General features: G+C 45.9%; 1 protein-coding gene and 2 long non-coding RNA genes across 3 annotated transcripts; 1 reads left to right on the top strand and 2 right to left on the bottom strand.

Annotated features, from left to right (window-relative positions):
• Positions 1–1,626: 1,626 nt before the first annotated feature.
• On the bottom strand, positions 1,627–3,770 carry LOC144118809 (uncharacterized). The gene is made up of 3 exons (XM_077651621.1): positions 3,659–3,770; positions 2,729–2,929; positions 1,627–2,129 (listed from the first exon to the last, which is right to left on the bottom strand). The coding sequence occupies exons 1-3, from the start codon at positions 3,714–3,716 to the stop codon at positions 1,705–1,707; spliced, it is 684 nt and encodes a 227-aa protein (XP_077507747.1). The 5' UTR covers positions 3,717–3,770; the 3' UTR covers positions 1,627–1,704.
• A 3,459-nt stretch (positions 3,771–7,229) lies between these two features.
• LOC144118808 (uncharacterized) lies at positions 7,230–9,873 on the bottom strand. Its single transcript, XR_013312150.1, has 3 exons — positions 9,545–9,873; positions 7,964–8,057; positions 7,230–7,844 (listed from the first exon to the last, which is right to left on the bottom strand). It is a non-coding gene; the product is annotated as an uncharacterized LOC144118808 (long non-coding RNA).
• Positions 9,874–14,690: 4,817 nt separating this feature from the next.
• LOC144118807 (uncharacterized) lies at positions 14,691–16,925 on the top strand. Its single transcript, XR_013312149.1, has 3 exons — positions 14,691–14,799; positions 15,023–15,125; positions 16,538–16,925. It is a non-coding gene; the product is annotated as an uncharacterized LOC144118807 (long non-coding RNA).
• Positions 16,926–19,126: the final 2,201 nt, after the last annotated feature.

Below are 19,126 nucleotides of genomic sequence, written 5' to 3'. Positions count from 1 at the left end.
GCAAATGTAATTACAGCTTTATTATTAGCTGCAGAGGGGCCACTGAGAAAGTAATGCGCAGACTGCTGTGCTCTTCAATTTAGCACATCTATACAAATTTTTACTTCGAACTGCTCGTCTTTCACGCAGGTATCAGGCGGCCCACATCAAAACGAGAAATAGTCTGGAGAGGGCTTTTGGAGTTTGGAAGCGCCGCTTCCCATGCCTAGACATGGGCCTCCAGAACCGCCCTGAGCGCTCAGCAGTTATAATAACTGCTTGCGGCGCCCTTCACAATCTCGCCGTTCTACGGAAGGACCCGGAGCCACCTGCTGTGGCCCTCCCCGTTATCCAGCAGCCACAGCCCAGCGTACAACCGCAGCAGCTTCATGTGCCACCGCAGCTTTCTGCCGACACAGTGAATGGCTCTCGTGTTCGGGTGGGGCTTATAGCCAGATCGTTCCGTTAAATGTCCCAATTACCTTCTCCGAAAATGTACACGATACTTTTCTAGTGTTAGAGAACCGCTATTTTTATGGCATTTGCAGTGTTTTTGTCTATTTCTTTGAACTGGGTTCTCTTATAGCATATAATGTCATCATCAGCTGAACCTCGTCCATGGGAGGACGCAGGCCTCTCCTGTATCTTTCCAATTAACCCTGTGCTGTGCCAGCTGCGGCCACCTTGTTCTTGCAGAATTCCTAATCTCATCAGCCCACCGTACTTTCTGCCGCCTTCTGCTATGCTTACCTTCTTTTGGGATTCATTCCGTTACCAATGGCCCAACATTTATCTTGAATTCACATTACATTCCCTGCCCATGCCCATTTCTTCTTGATTCCAGCTTGGACATTACCAACTCACGTTTATTTCCTCATTCATTCTGCACTTTAACCGCTACTTCTATCATTTTCCTTTCCATAGTTCGCTGCACTATATCTGCCTCATAGGTTATAGGCTTTGCCCCACAAGATATGGCTGTTGAGGAATACTAGTAAACTGCCATTCATGGCTGGAGAGTGCCTGGCAAATGTGCTGCACCATCATTCTTATTCTCCTAGTTAGTTTACACATGTGGTGCAGATCTGTGGTCACTATGCTCTAAATAGGTGCGTTTACCTTACAACTTTAATGCTTTACTGCCTCTTGTCGGCTGTTCCGTTCTGAGTGTTAACATTACTGAAGATCTCAATATGCATTTTTACTCCCACCGTTCTGCTTCCTTTGCTTTGCTTGTCTTCGACCATGTTTGGAAGTTTGTTCTCAGCTACTTAGCAGTGAAATATTTTTAGAAAATCTGAGATTATTAAGGCATTCGCATTCAATTTCATCCTCGGTTGTTTCCTCTCGAGTTCTCTGAAAATATCCTGGAAGCACGTGACGAATAGTACTGGAGAGAACGCGTCTCCCTGCGTGACACCCTTTACAACTGGTATTTTGTCACTTTCCTCGTGAACTATTATGGCACCTTCCAATTTCTGCCAACGAAAGATTTCTTTTGGCTGCTTTTAGGCTACTTCCTTATTTTACTGCTTGATCCTTTCCATATTATATTTCCTTATACTGTTTATACATGTGCAAGTGTGTTAAATAAAGAACATTGTTTTTAAGAATCTGAAGGAACATGCAAATACTGTACGACTGCATCAAAATGACGACAGTGTTGGTAATTGTACACAGAAGTGTTCCGAGACAAATATGTACAAGTTAATTTTATTTCTCTATTTAGCGCTTCAGTGCTTCTAACTGCCGCTTTTTGATTTCAAAATCCAGAGAAAGCAGCTTGCGCTGCATTTTGTTTTTGAGCCGCTGCTCGGCCAGCTGGCTCCTGCGGAGTTGTAGGTCGAGTTGGTGTAACTCTTCCTTCCGCCGGTCCTCAGCTTCAATAGCCTTAATTCTGGCTGCTACTTCAGGAGCCAGTGTCCGCTCCACCGCAGCAACTCGGGGGCCACCTGCCCTCGTGCGAGCAATTTGTGCTGGTGTGATGTCCTCAGACACACTCTGGCACGACGGCACGACAGGCACGAGCACTGTTGGTCTGCCTGCACTGAGGCACTCTTCCTGAACAGGAAGTGCCTCGTCAATTAGTGGTCGGCTGTTCAGCCATGGTGACGGTGCTGCCTGCATTGATGTGGGTGCAGGAACCTCGCCTGCAAAAACATGCACACACATACAATACCTTCATGAGAACTCTGCAATGCTGTAACAAAATTGGTGGGATCTTATGCTTACATACATACTACTGTGATATGACATGCAAAGAACAAATAAGACCATAAACAGAGGCTATTCAGACCATAACAGGAAACCAAAAACAAATGCTTTACATGGTCGCGACTAGTGTAGACATCTAAAAACAAACTTCTCAACATGTATGTGACATGGCGAAAAATGGACCCAGTACGAGCCCGCCAAGAAGTCCTGATAAATATGTGGCCCGCCTGCTTGAGCACGTGCACATACCACGAGCAGAAAATAACTAGTGTTTGCTGCAGTGCCGCTCGATAGCCGAGCACCAGTTGCGAATTGAATCTGGGATGCTGCGCCCACATATCGACAGGTACGAGGAGCTGTGTAAACGCCCGTGTAATGCGGCATACAAGCGGGCGTGAAAGAATCCCTTGCAGTTGAAATTAATCCATAGCCCTCCCCAACAACGTCTTTCTCAGCCCAGGCTTTGGACTTCATGCACGAGGAAAACTAACCGTGACAGTTGTAACTAGTATTTAAAGAGGGCAGCCTTACTTACTGGAAAAGTCGTCTTGGCTTGGTTCGTTGTCATTTACCATCGCCTCCAATAATGCAACAGGTGGCAGGGACAGCACTGCCTCGCTGACATGGGCCCCGTCGCTGTCAAAGGGATTTGGCAGTCTGGTCGCCATATGGTCGGCGACTGCACCAACCAGTTCTGTTGCCGGACTCATTGGCCGGCATTCAAGGGTACCGCCACCTGCACCAAAATTCTTAATTGTACATATCCTACAGCACAATCTGCGTAGTGAAACACACTGAGGTGAAGTGCATTCTGTGCGCAGCACGCAATGCTTGAAAAGGAAAAACAAACAAAATCGCTAACCAGTAGAGTACCACCAGTAATGTTTTGCTCAAAAGTAGTACGCAGATTTTTAACAATTTTTCACAAAAATTCACAATAAGAAAAAAGATTGCATTTATGCTTAAGGACGGAAATGCGAAAGCCTTCCCTTTTTCTCTTGCTCCCTCTGTTCCTTTTTTTAGTTGGAAACTTCTTATTTCATTTATTTTGTAGTTGCTTGTTTTTCATTTTTTAAATTTGTTTTTTATACTAAGTAAGCCTTGTCGTGCATTTACATCGTTTTTCATCGAATCGGTCGCACAAAACCTGCTTCAAACACAGCAATTTTATTTCATATTTTAATTTAATTAACTAATTGCAATTCATCAACCAAACTTTTCCCACTTCAAGATCTACTCGCGCACTGCCTAACTCAAACTTTTGCATATTTATCTCCACAGAACGACATAACCGTGCACACAGAATTCGCGGACAAGTTTTGCTGATGCGAAGTAACCATATAATTGTTTCGCATTAATAAATAATGCCAAATTGTTAGGATTAAAATGATGTCAGAAGATGAAACGTGCGAACATGCAGGAAAATGTATGGGACAGTTTTTGAATGTAAAACTGTTTCGCTCACCTGTCCGAAAGATTTCCCTCGTTTCTTCAGACTTCTTCTTTTTCCACCGGGACTTCATATTATCCCACAGTTTTCGTAGCTGTGCTACACACACAGTGCGTGTGCCGGCCAAGCTATTGTAATCATCGCAAATTTGAGACCAGGCTTCATCCTTTGCCTTTTTAGTGGTATTGACCGTTCGTTTGTTTTCTATCACGTCGCGATACTTCGCCATAATGTTCCTAAACACGTGGCGTTCATCTACGGTGAAGATGAATCGCGGACAGGCGGGTCGTTTCTTGGCGCGCTGGGTTGCGTCAGAAGCGGATGCCGATGCTGTCGTGCTGAAGTCCGAAATGTCTAGATCGGACATTGTGCAACCAAAAAGAAAAAGAAGGGCAGACACAAAAACACGTGCACACACGAACAGTTGAACACCCGCAAGCACAGACACTGCAACAAAGCTGCAAGAAGCGAGTCAGGAGCACAGCAAACGGACGAGAACACGCGGCGAGCAAGCGGAGAAACGAAAGAGTGACCGTAACAAAAATGCCGCGCCGGACAGCTGCGACTGCTGTGGTTGCCAGACAGGTAAAGAAAACTGGTTATTTCTTCTGAAAGTACACGTTTTTTATGGAAAAACAAAAAATATGCATTTTTATTGTTTTTACCTTGCAGTTTACCACTAAAATAGACAAATTACTTCTATATTACCAAATAGGTGGTGTTTTATTTGCATAAATTTACAATACTCTCGTCATCGGCAGTTTCTTTCTTCTCCTCGAAAGCACTGGAGTGGAGGAGGGCTACTCGGCCAGCTCCTCGATGGAGGAATGTTCGAGGTGTGTTCCAAGAAGCGCGACTGCTCCTCGGGCCGAGGATGAGCGCTCTCCTCCACTCCCAGGAGTGGAGGCGCAGCGTCGAGTGGAGGGTTGTTTGTGAATACGGAGACAGCCCTACGGGTTGTGGAATAGAAATAAAACCACAATTAAATAATAGGTAGACTTTGTGTACATGCAATTACTAATTTAGGCGTTACCATATTGCACCGCAAGCCGAATTCTAGGTCCACCTTGTCCCTCCAAACGAACCAAGTTCCGTTTGGGACGTATTAGGGTGCCTCGATGCCAGCGGTGCGCCGTACAGGGTGGAGACACGACCTTCGTGGGCGCCATCTTGGGGCAAGCGCTGAAATGCGGGGCTACGGAGCGTCGGCCGGTATCCTTCTTTAGAAGGCGCTTTCGCTAGCAGGCTGAGCTGTATAAGGTTTCTGCATATATGCTCACAGTTCTGAGCACTTTTTGCTTAGTGATATAAATGAAAAAAAGAGCTAGCGTTTGCTTGCAAGCGCAGCTTTTAGAGCAAATGACCACTGTGCAGCTAGGACAGCACTTACTTTTTGGCCTTCTCAGATGCTCAAAGCGGTTATTTTAACTGAAGTGACTGTTTTATAGAGCAATACTTTTGTACTGCCAGAACATGACGGAGTTTATAAGGTGCATGACATGCAAACGGCTTTAACTGCGTCTGTTGATGCAGATGAACAACTAGTTGACGTTTTAGTCAGCCGCGCATATCAAAAATATTTTGCATCGCAGTCATCTATTGTAGACAGTAAAATTGACGCAGCAGAAAAAGATTATCCGTGATGAGTAGACCAAACTTTGACTCCTGCCACACGGTGATGTACACAGCATTTTATTTCAAAATAATCAACCGCTTGAAGCTGCCTCTGGCTGCATGCCTAGGAGGAGACATCTCTTAAACAGTTTATTCAAGGTTTGTGCCAGCGACAGTTTTGCTGCCGTACCCATCATCCGATTCTTCTGGCTGGCTTAGCCAACGCAAGTAAATGCGCAGGCGCATCGTCACAAACCGCTCTAACAGTCTGTTCATAAGATTTGGGTGTTCCGCGCAATCAACCGCCGGAATGGGAACGGTTTGTTCGATAAGGCATTTAATGGTCTTCATTGGACTCTTCAAACGACAGATGTCTTTTTGTTCCGATAGGTTTTTAAAGAGACTTTCGCACGATGAAACAAAGTCAAGAACTTGCTCGCTCACATATACAAGGTTACGGGCTCCAGCATTATATTCTTTTAACTGCACTAGGGTGTGCTCCTCTCGTACCTCTTCAGAAAGAAGCATTCGTGTGCACGGGGCGCAGGACCTTGCGGAAAGCGCAAGGGGCCTTACCAAGAACCCGGCCAGGTTAGCGACGATGTCGACTTCAGCTCTTGTCAATGACTCTATTGCTTCAATTTCATCACATGCTGAAAGTCCTTCGTGCACTTCAGCTTCGTGCTGAACTTCTTTGATTTCGGCCGAAAAAAAATCGACCAGGTAAGTGCTGTCATCGATGTCGTAGCCTGAAGTTTTCGGAACTTTGAGGAACTGGCTGACAGTTACAATCTTGAGTGCATTTTGTAGGTCGTATGGGCTCGGCACAGGTGAAATCATTCTGATGACCGAAAAAAGGTTTTCCAAACAATCTTGGACCATCCTCCCAGTCAAAACAAAACTGTACCGGCGTTCTTTCAGCAGAAAGATGTGCAGCTGCAAGACTACTGTTGTTGACATGAGCACCCCTGCCTGGCTTGGCTTCCACACTTTTCTTACCTATTCCCAAGCCTTCGATGACTTCCATTGTGAGTTTGAGATGTGCAATGGCTTCCTCATATTTACTCTCATTCTTCAAACTGAGAGCGACAGAGGGATGGCGAGCAGTCATTATTGTGAACCATTTAAAAATTACTCCAAAAAACCACGCAGTTGTTTCTGCTTCAGGTGACAGCTTCCCGATTTCGATGTAATATCTAATCGCTGCTGGGGCTTCACGAAACAGCTGAACCGCTATCCCTACCTTCATTTTTGTAAAATGACCGTTAGATATGTGGATGTTGCTCAAGTTCGATGCGACCTGCAACTGGTCTGTGTCGAGTTTTAGAACAGCCTCCACATGCGCGATCGACACTTCATTGCTGGGCAACTTGAACCTTGCGACGATGGCATCGTTAAGATGCATCACATCTTTTCGCACCAAATGCCCTCTCAAATTTTTTAGCACATGCGCAGGGTCTGGCATGAAATACAAAACATTTTCGCTGTCACATGGATGTGGCACAGAACAAACAGTTACAGAACTGCGAGAACTCGACAGGTTCAGTGACCTCCACATGGAACGATTTGAACTACCATGTCGCAAGTGACACATACCACGCGCAGTGATATCTGGGTGCACAACTGTATTAAATGAAAGACAAAGTCTTTCAGCTTATCTCCACTGACAAACGCACCTGTGTAGTGGTAGGCTATTGCTTCCATGTGGTATATTTGACACATACCACGCGCAGTGATATCTGGGTGCACAACTGTATTAAATGAAAGACAAAGTCTTTCAGCTTATCTCCACTGACAAACGCACCTGTGTAGTGGTAGGCTATTACTTGCTTCCATGTGGTATTCAAACCACCTACCATGAAAACAAGGGCATGGTTGGCAGGCTGGTCACTTTCGGGGAGCGTGATCTTGCCAAGAAAGCAGTCACTGCTACGGTCCAGCTCCACACCTCTCCGAATTTCCATCTCATCTAGGAAAAGGACGCAGTCCCTTTCAATCTCAGACATTGCAGCCACTTTGGCTTCCATTAAAGTTAGAATTTCTGTTAGCACACCAGGTAGGAAGGTTAAGTGTTGCAGTCTCCGGCACAGAGTCCTTCTAGATGGAAGCGGCTGCCCTTGTTCCAATAAAAGGTCGTAGCCGGCCGAACCACATGCAAACTTAAGCTGTAGCGCTTTCTTGATCGTGTTGGCACCCCAGGAGCAATTCTTCCGGTTTTTCTTTTCCAAGGCAGCCTTTTGGTCCTGGTTTAGGAAGCTCAAATTTGCCGTCAACGTTGTAAGGTTTTCTTCGAGCTGCTTTGTTCTTTTTGCAGCTTTTTTCAGCTTTTTGTTTGCCTGCAACAAACTTTCTTCTAACTGGCTGCGTTTTCTTTTTTCGTCTTGCAGCTCTTTTCGCAGCTCACTTGTGGACAGCGAGAAAATGTCGATTTGTTCTCCTGAATCTTCACGCGTGTTTTCAGGCATCGCTAGGGTCTCTTCCTGGTCAGGTGTCGTCTCAGGGGTTGGCGAAGAGCCTTTTGTAGCGTCAGGTGTAGAACTACCAGGAAAAAGCCGCGGTGCAGGCGGCTTTCTTCGCTTCGGCTCAGCTGTTCGCGCAAGAAAGAAATTAATTCATCAGTACCTAAACATATCCGAGGCTCTAGTGCTCCTCAGATTATCTGATGTGGATACTAGGCTAGCAAACCGAATGGGGACAAACAGTTACGTCTAAAATCAAACAACGTCGGGACAGCCGTTGACTTGAGGAGCCGCCGTCCATCCATTCTGTTGCCCTCAAACTGATCTTCCTCGAAGTGGCGCTAAAATGAGAGAGACGATGAAACTGTCATTTCGCGCCTCTGGTCGTGTGCACGCAAACAAATGAGATAAAAAAACGTTAAGGAAGCGGTGCGATATTACAAGCACAGGATCACGAAGTATTTCTGTGGACGCCAACCAAGCGACAGCACAAATTCGGGTGTCGGACGGGCAAATTTAACTTCACTTAAATTTGGCTTATCCTCGGACCTGTATTTGCGCGTTTGACAACGGTGCACTTCGCCTCGCGATGTGTCATTACATGGAGAAGAAAGAGCTGTATTCGGGATGAACTTCTGTACTGCGCAGGCACCTTGCTTCCTCGCGACCGCTTTCTTAAAGCGACGGACAGTTCACAATAGAAGTTTCTTCGCGACTAGTCGAATTGCCAGCCATATACTGTAAACGACTTAATTTTCGCGAGGGCCTAACTTTGGGTTCGTTGCGAATCGCAAATACCTCGAAAAATTATTCCCGTGAATAATTTGAGAAAAGGAAAGTGAAGGGGCCTATTATTTGTGCTGCGCAGAATTAAACACTTGCGAAAAGACCACTTGCAAAATTCCAGAACGGCTGACTCGTAGGCAGGTTTTTGCAACCGAAACTGCCTGTTCATAGACTGCATTTTCACTTCCTACTCTGGCCACAAAAGTGGGTAGGTAGCACGTGGGAGGTTCACCCGTCAGCCTCTATTATATTCTTTTTTGAAAAGGAGAGGGGAATGCTCCTTAATCTGCGTGAACCGGAAGCCTCGACGGCTGCTACCAGTTTTCAAGAAGGTCGAGTGTAAAGGGCAGCTGTTGAAAGAGTACAATGGCGCATTCCTTCGACAAATACCGGGGTCCACCTGCTTCACATGTTTTCACCGCGGCTCTGAACAAAAAAAAATGTTCGATCGCGAGAGAGTAAAGATCATCGTGAGACACTCCGTGAATGATACGGAAGTTCAGTGTAGCTCACTGAAAGTGAAAAGACGCAATGATTCATATATTTAGCTTGTAAGCCTTCACATAACTGGTAATTCAAAATGCTCCGCCTCAAGAACAAAGCGCGCTACTTCCAATGCCAGGCAATGCGATGCAACACGTGCTGTACTCACGTTTCTAACTAGGCTTCGAGCTGCAGCTTTGAAGGCACACAAAAATTCCTGTTGCGCACAGTGCGAGATTGGTGAACAAGGCAAAAACATATATTCAAACCGCACAAAGTCAGTGCTTACGAGCGGATGGGCGAAGCGGTGTGGTATAATGTTATTCCTACTGAAAGCACATAACTGTGAGCGACATTTAGAAAAAGATCTAAAAGCTTTAGCGCAGACAACGACCACGAGAAAGACGGCACACAAACACAAGCGCTTGTGTGTGTGTCTCATCTTCCTCGTGGTCTGTGTCTGTTCGCGCTAAATTTTTTTACATTATCTATATGAACAAACTAGCCAGAAAAAGAAGTTTTAATGATGCATAAAAAGAGCACAGACATTGTGGCTTACCTCGCAGATCTTCGCGTTGTCATTCGCCTTCCAGTTCTCACGCTTCACTTTCGCCTCCCATATTTTTCTCCGTCCCTCATCCCGTGGAAAACGAAAACATCGCGCTCCTTTCTTCGCCGAGCCGGCACACAATGGAACACAACACCCTGGCATGCTATTTTTCGTGAATTAAAGCAGTTCATCAGCTCAGAATCCAGCGCAAAACACGGCTTCGAACCCTCCACAGCAGCGGCACGAAAAGCGACTTGCCCCAAGATGGCGAGCGCGGAGAAGACGGCGGCGCGGCGCATGCCAAAGCGTGTCACCACCCTGGACGGCGGCGCTGGCATCGAGGCACCCTAGGACGTATCCTGAGGGGGTGCAACCTGGCGGCGCAACTCGACAACGGGTAGACGTGCATCGTAATTCCTCTGATAGATGGCGCTAGGCGTTGATGGCTTCGCGTGGTGGGTTTACTTTTCCGAACCGCTCAGGGTTTTCTTCACTGGCCCCGCTAGATGCGGAAAGTCTCGTTTTACGCACGGGCAATAAAGCTAACTCTCGTTACTTTAACGTCTTCCAGACAGTGGCGGCTTTTTTTAAGCGCTGAAAACTATTTTTAATCTATTCAGGCTAGTATATACTCAATCCACCGGCCTGCACATGCCTTGAGCATTGATGTATTCCAGTTGCATTTTGTTCATGACCAAATGTGATGCGAATTTGTACCGGATACTAATATTCTGCCGCATTTCTCAACTGTACTCCTTTTTATGGTCGCAAGAGATCATGGTCACTATTCACAAAGTGTGTACACCTCTTGTTCGACTACTAATTGAAGCTAGCTGGCAGAGTGAGATGCAACTATGAACACAACTCAAACAAGAAAATTAGCTCGGTTGTCATACAGGTATATTGGCCAAGAGAGTTCGAGATGAAACAAATACGTCTTTCCAATACGTCTTCGCCTGCATTTGAGCAACATTAGTTTAAAACTAACGTCCTAGGAATGCACTCCTACTTAATTCAAGCTTATATTACTAATTAAACTAAGGCCATCTGGTTTTTGGAGCAACATCAAAACAAAACTCAAACTATTTTTTGTTACAAAAACGACAATAACGCAAGTACCTGGAATCAGTTTCACAGCCCACACCCATCCTTTCTTCCTTAAACATAAAATCATCTTAGTTAACGTTATGCACAATATCCATGTCCAACATTCTGTAACAAAAAATTTGCATAATGGGAAATGGTAAAGTAGTAATTTATGGAAATATTGAAGGTAAGGAAATATTGAAGGCGCTGTTTAACAAATTTCTATAAAGGACGCAAATATAGACTGCTGTTATATAGTCTCATCAGGATATACAAAAAAACTGTAAACAAACACTGTTGCGTTTAGGTATTCGCCGATTTAACCGATTAGGCTTAAAATAGACTGCAGACTGATTACGCGAGTAGGAGAAAGAAAATTTAAGTTCGGTTAAATCCTTGGTGCTTTATAGCCGTCAGCAACATACATTTTACGTGCCAGGCTCACATACGCCAGATATGCAACTTGAATTAATTGCTTTGTACCGCATTCATTGTTAATATCCTCCGACGCCGCATATATTTCGAGAAAGGTCGTACATGTGATTCAACTGTAGAGGAACATAGAATTTCGCCATGATAAGTGTCCATCCACCAAATATTGCGTGCTTACATCCACTCCGCCATGAACCAACTTCTGCAGTACTTTTTGATTGAGAATGCGCGACAAGTGTTAATCGTGAGAAATAAATTTACCAGAGGGCGAATAGTGGGTTTAAACAATTTATCCCTGCAATATCTACACTTGAGCGAAAACATCTTCGACGGAAGTCTGTTGTCAAGTTGGGTTCTTGATATAGTTGAGAGAAAACTGACGCCAACCAATACTTTTAACTTTGCCCAACGTTTCGGGACCAACTCGGTTACTTATTCAGGGGTGACTGAAGTGTGCCAGCAGAAGCGGGTTGCTGCCTTCGCTCGCCCTTTGTTAGCACGTGGCGCAGTCCACTAACGCATGCGGAGGGGAGTCATATTCATCGCCGCCTTTTTGAGCCGGGTGCGCCATGACTCCACATGTCGCCTCTTGAACAGGTTTTGTTCCACGGCCAAGACTCTCACCTCCTCGAAGGCTATCCGATGGTGGGCGCGGCCGCAGTGTTCATTCAGCCGGATGTCATTTTTGTGTTGCCTTATTCTTTGATGGAGGTTTTTTATTTCGCCTATGTATGAAGCCGGGCCCTTTGAGCATGGGATTTTGTAGATGACACCCGGCCGGTTGTCTTTCTCGGGGGACACGGTCTTTCGGTCGTGGTAAGAAGCGGCTTATTGTCGAAACAGGTTTGTGAGCCACTTGGATTTCATGTTTTCCGAGAATGCGTGCGAGTGCCTCGCTGGTTCCCCGCACATATGGAAGCACAACGCGCGCGCGTTTCGTTGTTTCATTGTTGGCTGGTACCCCTGTCCTCCAGGCTTGATGGCGACCAACGCGTTGAATAAAGCCACTTGTGTTGCCATTCCTCTGTAGGTTGGTGAGAACGGTGGCTTCTTCTGCTTTTTCCTCTGCATCGGAGGAGCAGATTTACTTGGCTCTTCTCAGGCGAGAGGAGATGACGGATCCCTCTGCGCGACAAGTGATTACCATGAGAACAAAATTGATCACAGTATAAATCCGTCGTCTCTTCTCTCCTGTGAAGACCAAAGTCCATATGATTCTCCGAAGGGGAGAAACAAGCAAAAGAAACCACCGTTCTCGCCGACGTTGCGAAGAACGGCTACACACGTGGCATTATTCAATGCCTTGGTTGCGCAAAGCTCGGAGGACAGGGGGACCAGCCAACAATGAAACAACGAAACGCGCGCGCGCTGTGCTTCCTAATGTGAGGGGAATTAGCGAGGCACTCGAACGCATTCTCAGCAAACATGGAATTCATGTGGCTCACAAACCTGTTTCGGCAATAAGCAGCTTCTTACTACTACCGAAAGAGGGCGTCTCCGGAGAAACACAACCGTAGTAAGAGATAGAACAGCAGTTGAAGGACGAAGAAGTAGGTGTACACGCGCTATGCAAGACACGATCCCCCAGTGTGGGTATGTGCCATCTTTTGATAGGCTAACAACAACAACAACAACAACATCTCAGGGATCTCAGGGACAGCAACGGAGAGGAAGGGAGGAGGAGTAGGTATGCTGATACATCAAGGAACAAATTGGCAAATAATAAAGTCAACTTGCAAAGAACATGTCTGGGTATCGGGTACAATTGCCGATAAAAGGACATGGCTAGGAGTAGTTTATTTAGGGACAGGGGACAAATGCAGGCAAGAGAACACGGATCTAGTTAAGTGTCTCAATGACGATATAAAGCAGTTTGGAGAAGGCGCCAATAATATTCTGTTGGGGGACATGAATGGCCATATCGAGGATCTGGATGGATACACAGATTATAACGGGAAGTTGATGCTAGACTTCCGTGAACGACACAACCTAGTTATTGTAAATAGAGAAACTAACCCCCGAATGCAGAAATGTAACTTGGCTCGCGCTTCGACTCAACTTCGGCAAGTCGAGTCGAAGCACCAAGGCGGCTTCAGAACGGCCAAGTTGGGTTTCGTGTTTCATAGATGCTCAACCTGACTTGCTTCGTCAAGTTAAGCGCGTGCTTGAAAGCGAGGGCACATTGCTCGTCTGGGGATGAGAGTATTGAACAATCTGTTATAATAACACCCATTTTGCTCCTATAAAACAACGCATCTCGTTCAGCAGTCATAAACAGGCACTAGGTGTGACTTCTGCGGAAAATTGCTGACTATAAAAACTACATTTCAACGATACTCGCTGCTTCCGCTTGATTGAAGCTTCAGTCTGGCAACATGCCCCACATTGAGCCAATTCTAGTTGAGCCATAGCAAGTTTTTTCCATGCTTTTTCTTTGTTGCTCACGTGTTGTACTGGCAAGTCTCTCCTGCACGCTGTGTTCACCTCACGGGCAGCAAAATGTCGCTCCAATCATCGCAAGACGACTCCTGCTCCCAGCGGAGACTAGCGCCTCGCTTTACTTTCGAGGAAAAAGAACTCTTACTGGGTTTGGTGAAGACATTCCAGCATGTGCTAGAGTGCAAAAAAACCGACGTGTCGTTGCTGGCAAAAAAGAAGGCCACCTGGAAGGAAATTGCCGGGCTCTTCAACAGCCATCACGGGGTAACCCGACGGGACCCCAATCAGCTCAAGAAATGCTGGGCTAATATGAAGCAGAAGTCGAAGGAGGAGGACGCGATGAAAAAGAGAGATCGCCACAAGACAGGTGAGCGCGGCTTGCAGGCCGTTTACAAATGCTTGTTCCTGCATGCTTTGTATGCCATGGTTAAGGGCATGATTATTCTACTTGGGTCTGCGTAAGCAGCATGTACTGGAATGCATAGTTTTTTTTTGCAACAATGTGATAACATGGAAATGGGCACGTAATAACCTTTCGGTGTAGTGTACACTGCTTTATTTACAAACGCAGATAAGTGCAACCTGCGTTAATCGTGTAAATAATGCAAGAGCAGTATCCTGTACAGCCTCCTTAATTGTTAAAAACTACATAGAATGTTTACTACATTCAAGTCAGTACGAAGGCATGCGATTTCTGCTACATAGAAGACGACGATGAGCGGGCAGCGCAGTGGGACGGAGGGCTCGCGCCAGGCCAGCAGCGAACAGACAACGCACGATTTTGCTCGGGGTTGGTACCCTTCGCATACTGTCGCACCGCGAAGCGCAAATTGGGTGCACCGTAGTTCAGACGGTGTCCACACTAGCGATCTTCACGTTCATGAGGAAACTTGCCGCGCAATTTCGCTTGGTACTATCAAAAATCCGGAAGGCTGTACATACAGCTACCTACCTCGGCATAAAAACGGAGCGAAAACAACACGCAGTTGCATGCATTGGTATGCCTTTGGTTGCTTTTGTGTGGCACTTCATGAACAAAATATTTCAATGGCACATTGTCTATAAATTAAGGCTAGCGTCACTGTGTGCGATTGTTTTTTTCTTTTCAGGAGGAGGGCCAGCGAAATGCCATGTGAGCGCTCAGAGCGAGCAGGTGATGGCTGTTGCCAGCCACATCTCGACCAGGGTAGGCAACGCCACAGACTCGGATGGGGGCATCGACCTGCCACCAGTGGCAAGTTTGCCTGTGATAAGGCTGCTGCAGCCAATGGTGGATGAGCCAGGCGATGCAGAATGCCATTACTCAGGTAAAGCACTTCGCATGTTGTTGGAAAACAGCACTCCTCTCTTTATATTCCTTTGATGACAGTGGCAGTGTGTACTGTCACGATTGACAGTGTTTCAATTTTTTATATTGCCTTGAACCTGCTGTGAGGAATGTAGGGTTCATCTACAACAAATTATACAAATCTCATTTATACAACACTGCGGAAAGCTGCTGTACATGTGGTTGGCTGAATGTTTGTGCAGATAAAGGCTGCATTGGTTGACAGTGCGAAAGGATGACCTGCTCCAAGCTGCATGTTGTTGGACAGCACTCCGAAGGCATTTTGTCTTGACGGCCTACATTCATGTGAGTGGTATGGTGTGTTTCTGTAGTGGAAGGAGGGTTAACCGTCGGACACTGAGGGAGCGGGCATTCAGTGCTGCAACCTGAACTGCATTCATTATGACATTCTCACCTGATGTTTTTGAGTCTTGTTTGGCATTCCTGCCTCACTTTAAACAAATGCCAACTTTAATGCAGTTTCATTATACATGCACTCCTTCACATACATTTCCATATTTTTGTGTACTTGTACATGATGGTGCTCCAGGGATAAGGTAACAACATTCTTGTGAATAATGGTGCAGCTTGCCTATGTGTAATGCTCAAAGCCTTTTGGAATTGGGCTGCTAGTTTTAAGGAAATTGTTAGTTTTGCAATGCAGAGGTTTCACTCGAAGCGTGTTTTCTGTAGCCCATAATTAGGTTGCCTACAAGCATGCTTATTAGTGCAGACTAAAAAGTAGCACTAGTGGCTGCAGTGTGCACACAATAAAACTGTGCAGTAATATTTATGCAGGTAGCGTCAACAGTAAAAACTTCTTGCATAACAAAAGACTCAATTGTCACTTGTGCACACTTTATTTTTGCAGTGCACTGTATTACATAAACATAAAGGAGGTTGCAATACCAGCTATATGAATTGCACTGCCGATACAACACAACAACACTGAAACAGTATTCAGAGATTTTCTGATTCAGGACTACACGAGAAATAGCAGCTTTGTACTGTAGCTGCTATTTTGTACTGTAGCCGATAATGGACATGCGTCCATTATCGGCTGTGGCTCAGGCTGCAGTATTTGTCACTTTTCTTGTATGCCCCACCTTAGCATTGGTATCGCATATATGCGGCGAAGCAAGCAGGCAGGCATTACAAGAAAACCTTTGCAAAAAATTGAAAGTGGATTACCTCAGCTACTCCAGGATGTACAAAGTGAATGCTGTCGGCGTTCATTGGCATTGACAACATTCTAGACGCCGATGATTTTGAGGAAAGGAAGGGTGTATAACTGGCTCCCTGGGTCAGGGGACACACGCCAGTGCAAACTAGCAAATGTACTAAAACTGAAAAGAAACCCATTGAAAGAACAAAAAAGCTGCAGAGTTTGAGGATAACCACATGTGTAAAAACTCGTGGCCTGCGTGACTATCACTACAGTATCAGCAGAAAAAATAAAGTGAGGTCACCAGGCATACTTCAGAGTGAAAGCTGAGGAATATGGCAGATTAAAACAGAACAACTAAACTGGGGCCCCAAGAAACAAAGGCAGCTATTTGGCGCTGAGAAGGGCAACTGATGCCTTAGATAAGAACATTATAAAGCTTTCGTTATGTCTCTTCACCATTTGACCTAACAATCTGTGCTGTTGAGTCCGACAGCTAATGTATTGTTAGCTTAGGTTTGTCCAACTAATTTTTACCTTTTCTTTGTTACAGAAGACGAGTGGGAAACTCCATTCATGGATCAGCCGCAGTCATCAGTGGCTGCTCTTGGTAGGAGTGGGGCAACTCCAGAAGCAATTGAGCAAGAGAGCAATCTCTTTTTTCCTGCTGTGCAACCTGTTGCACAACCTGCTGATGCTTCCAGCACAGCTGCAGCAGGCTGCATTAGTGCTACAGTTGCTTCTGGAGCTGCCGCTGGTTCCACTACTGCTGAAGCAGTGGCCACTGGTGAACCTGCCAGGGCTCCAAGAGGGCGGATGGCCCTTTTAGAAAAGTCGCTCGCTGATGAAAACGACTTTAGAGCGGCTCTACTGCGAGAAGAGCACGAACTGCGTCTTAAGCTGATGAGGGAAGAACACAAAAGCACTCTGGACGAACGGCACGAAAAAAAATTCTCGACATCCAGAAAAAAAAATTAGAACTGGAAATATTGGAAATTGAGAAACAAATAAAACTCGAGCAGCTTTGTAGGCTGCGAGAGGCACCAGAGTAAACGGTGCCTACAACTAAAGAAACTGGAATGCTGTCTGAATGCTTGCACAAATATGTGGCAAATCCACATAACTGCACTTCATTTGCACATGTATGGTTTTAAGCACATGACTTGGGAACAAACATACAGCCCCATCACCGCTTTTCATGCAAGTCTGACAAGCTATCGCATAGCAGGAGGCAGGTAGGATGGTTGCGTGGTACTTCTCCTGCTGTTATGCCTATATGGCGCTTGTGGATCTTTGTATGCAAGCAGCAATTTATTCATGGAAATAGGCATTGCTGTATGCTACAAATCTGGCTGCTCTTGGAAGGAAAAACCTCCCCTGGCATGGCTGGCAAAACCAACCAGTAGGAAAAATTGTAGGCCACATTGTTAAAGTTTCCATGTATGAAAAGTCTCAACAATCTTGGCTCACGCAGCAGTCAACACTACATAAATGCACAAAGGCCAGCACTGCTCTCTACGCGTTCCATTATCTTTGCTGTCTCACCTAACCTAAACACTTGCAGCTAGTGCCTCCTACTCAAGAACCTTAAACCTTTGAATGCAGTTCCTCCGATGCCGTCTACAAAATGGGCCCATAGCTTGAGTCAATGAAATTCCACAGCCTGCCACTTTGCTGAAGTAATCTATTGCTTCAAAAATATGGCCAGCACATGCCTGTGACAACCCGCACTAGGCATGGAAAAAAAAAAGACTAAAGAAACATGCGTCCAAAAACACTTGCTGATGGCACCCACGTTCTGCTATTTCGAACCCCGCCAAACCATGTAACAATTTTAAAACATGCCAGTTCTCGATAAATGGAATCGGTACTGCTCCAAGAAGGCCGGCTAAATGCAAAGTTTAAGCTGCGACAGCCAACCAGTACCTGCAGGTACAAATCAAAAGAACTGCTAGTCTACGTGTTTGCATGTGAAAGATTTCACTACAGCACTTGCAAGCTAGAAGTAACTACCAAGTCATATCGCAAACCATTAATTGAACCACAAAACAAAATGTTGCAAAGACTACTGGGGTCATAAAAGTTATCTTTCAGTAGTCCACCATGACTGCAGCAGCAAGAACTTTCCAAACGTCAGCAGTGCCTGCACACAATGATCTTGACTAAAGTGTTGGCTCATGATGACTCACTTTATGACGTAGTGTTCAGCCATGCAAAGCAAGGCGCCTAACAAACACCAGGTGCATGTGGCTAGAGTACAATGAATATTGAGTGCAACTGCTCGCAGACAGATTGTACAGCCTTTAGCAACTGTTACAGGAGCTCTATGTACTACCATGACCAGGTGGCAGAGGCCCATAAAGGTCGATGCCCACACGATCAAACGGACGGGCAGGGCAAAGTAAGGGCTGCAATGGTCCGGAAAAGTGCTGCGGTGGTCACTTGCGGCGTTGGCAGTCAAGGCACAAGCGAATGTACTTTCATAGAAAGGTGTACAAAGGTATACAGAGGTATGGTCTAAATTTAGTTATTGCCCACAAGATGGCCACAAACATTCTTTTCCGGACACGGAGTAATTGATCTTGGCCTTAGACAGCGTGCGGTTGGCACAGGCGACAGCATATTCATGAAATCCAGGCTTCCGTTGTGCAAGCACAGCACCAATGCCGATGCCACTAGCATCCGTGTGAATCTCGGTTGGAGCGTTCTGGTCACATTTCGGTTGCAACAGTGCCGTTTCTCAGCTCCAGGACGGGGTCAGAGCACACCTCCACCACTTGCAATGGGTTTTTCGGGCACAAAGCACGGCACAAAGCACTGAACGGCGTTCACAGTCAACGGTTCCAGCAGCACTAACCGGAAGCACGCGCTCGCCGAGAGCAGTCCCGCTGCCATGTGGGCACTTCTTCGTGATTACAATTGTGACATAAAAACAAAAATATACTCAATAAATAGAAAACATGCAAGAGCCGAAGCTTAAACTGCAAGCCGGGGGAAAGAAGAAAAGACGAAGTAGCAGAACTACCTGCTGTGAGGAACCATAATTCCATGCCGCTACCAAAGCAGCCACACAAATGTTCGCTCTGTGGAAAGGTGCACAAGCCCCGTGACTGCACCACCCAAGGCCTGACTGTTGTACTTC

Source organism: Amblyomma americanum, chromosome 2, assembly GCF_052857255.1.
Source record: "Amblyomma americanum isolate KBUSLIRL-KWMA chromosome 2, ASM5285725v1, whole genome shotgun sequence".
NCBI classification, from domain to species: domain Eukaryota; kingdom Metazoa; phylum Arthropoda; class Arachnida; order Ixodida; family Ixodidae; genus Amblyomma; species Amblyomma americanum.
This window is presented reverse-complemented; position numbering and strand designations above follow the sequence as displayed.

Coding starts and splice junctions, on each gene's coding strand:
- LOC144118809 (XM_077651621.1), bottom strand. CDS start 3,716: ATGAAGTCCCGGTGGAAAAAGAAGAAGTCTGAAGAAACGAGGGAAATC. Junction 2,930..3,658: donor GAGGGAAATCTTTCGGACAG/GTGAGCGAAACA, acceptor ATTTTGGTGCAG/GTGGCGGTACCCTTGAATGC. Junction 2,130..2,728: donor AAGCCAAGACGACTTTTCCA/GTAAGTAAGGCT, acceptor ATGTTTTTGCAG/GCGAGGTTCCTGCACCCACA.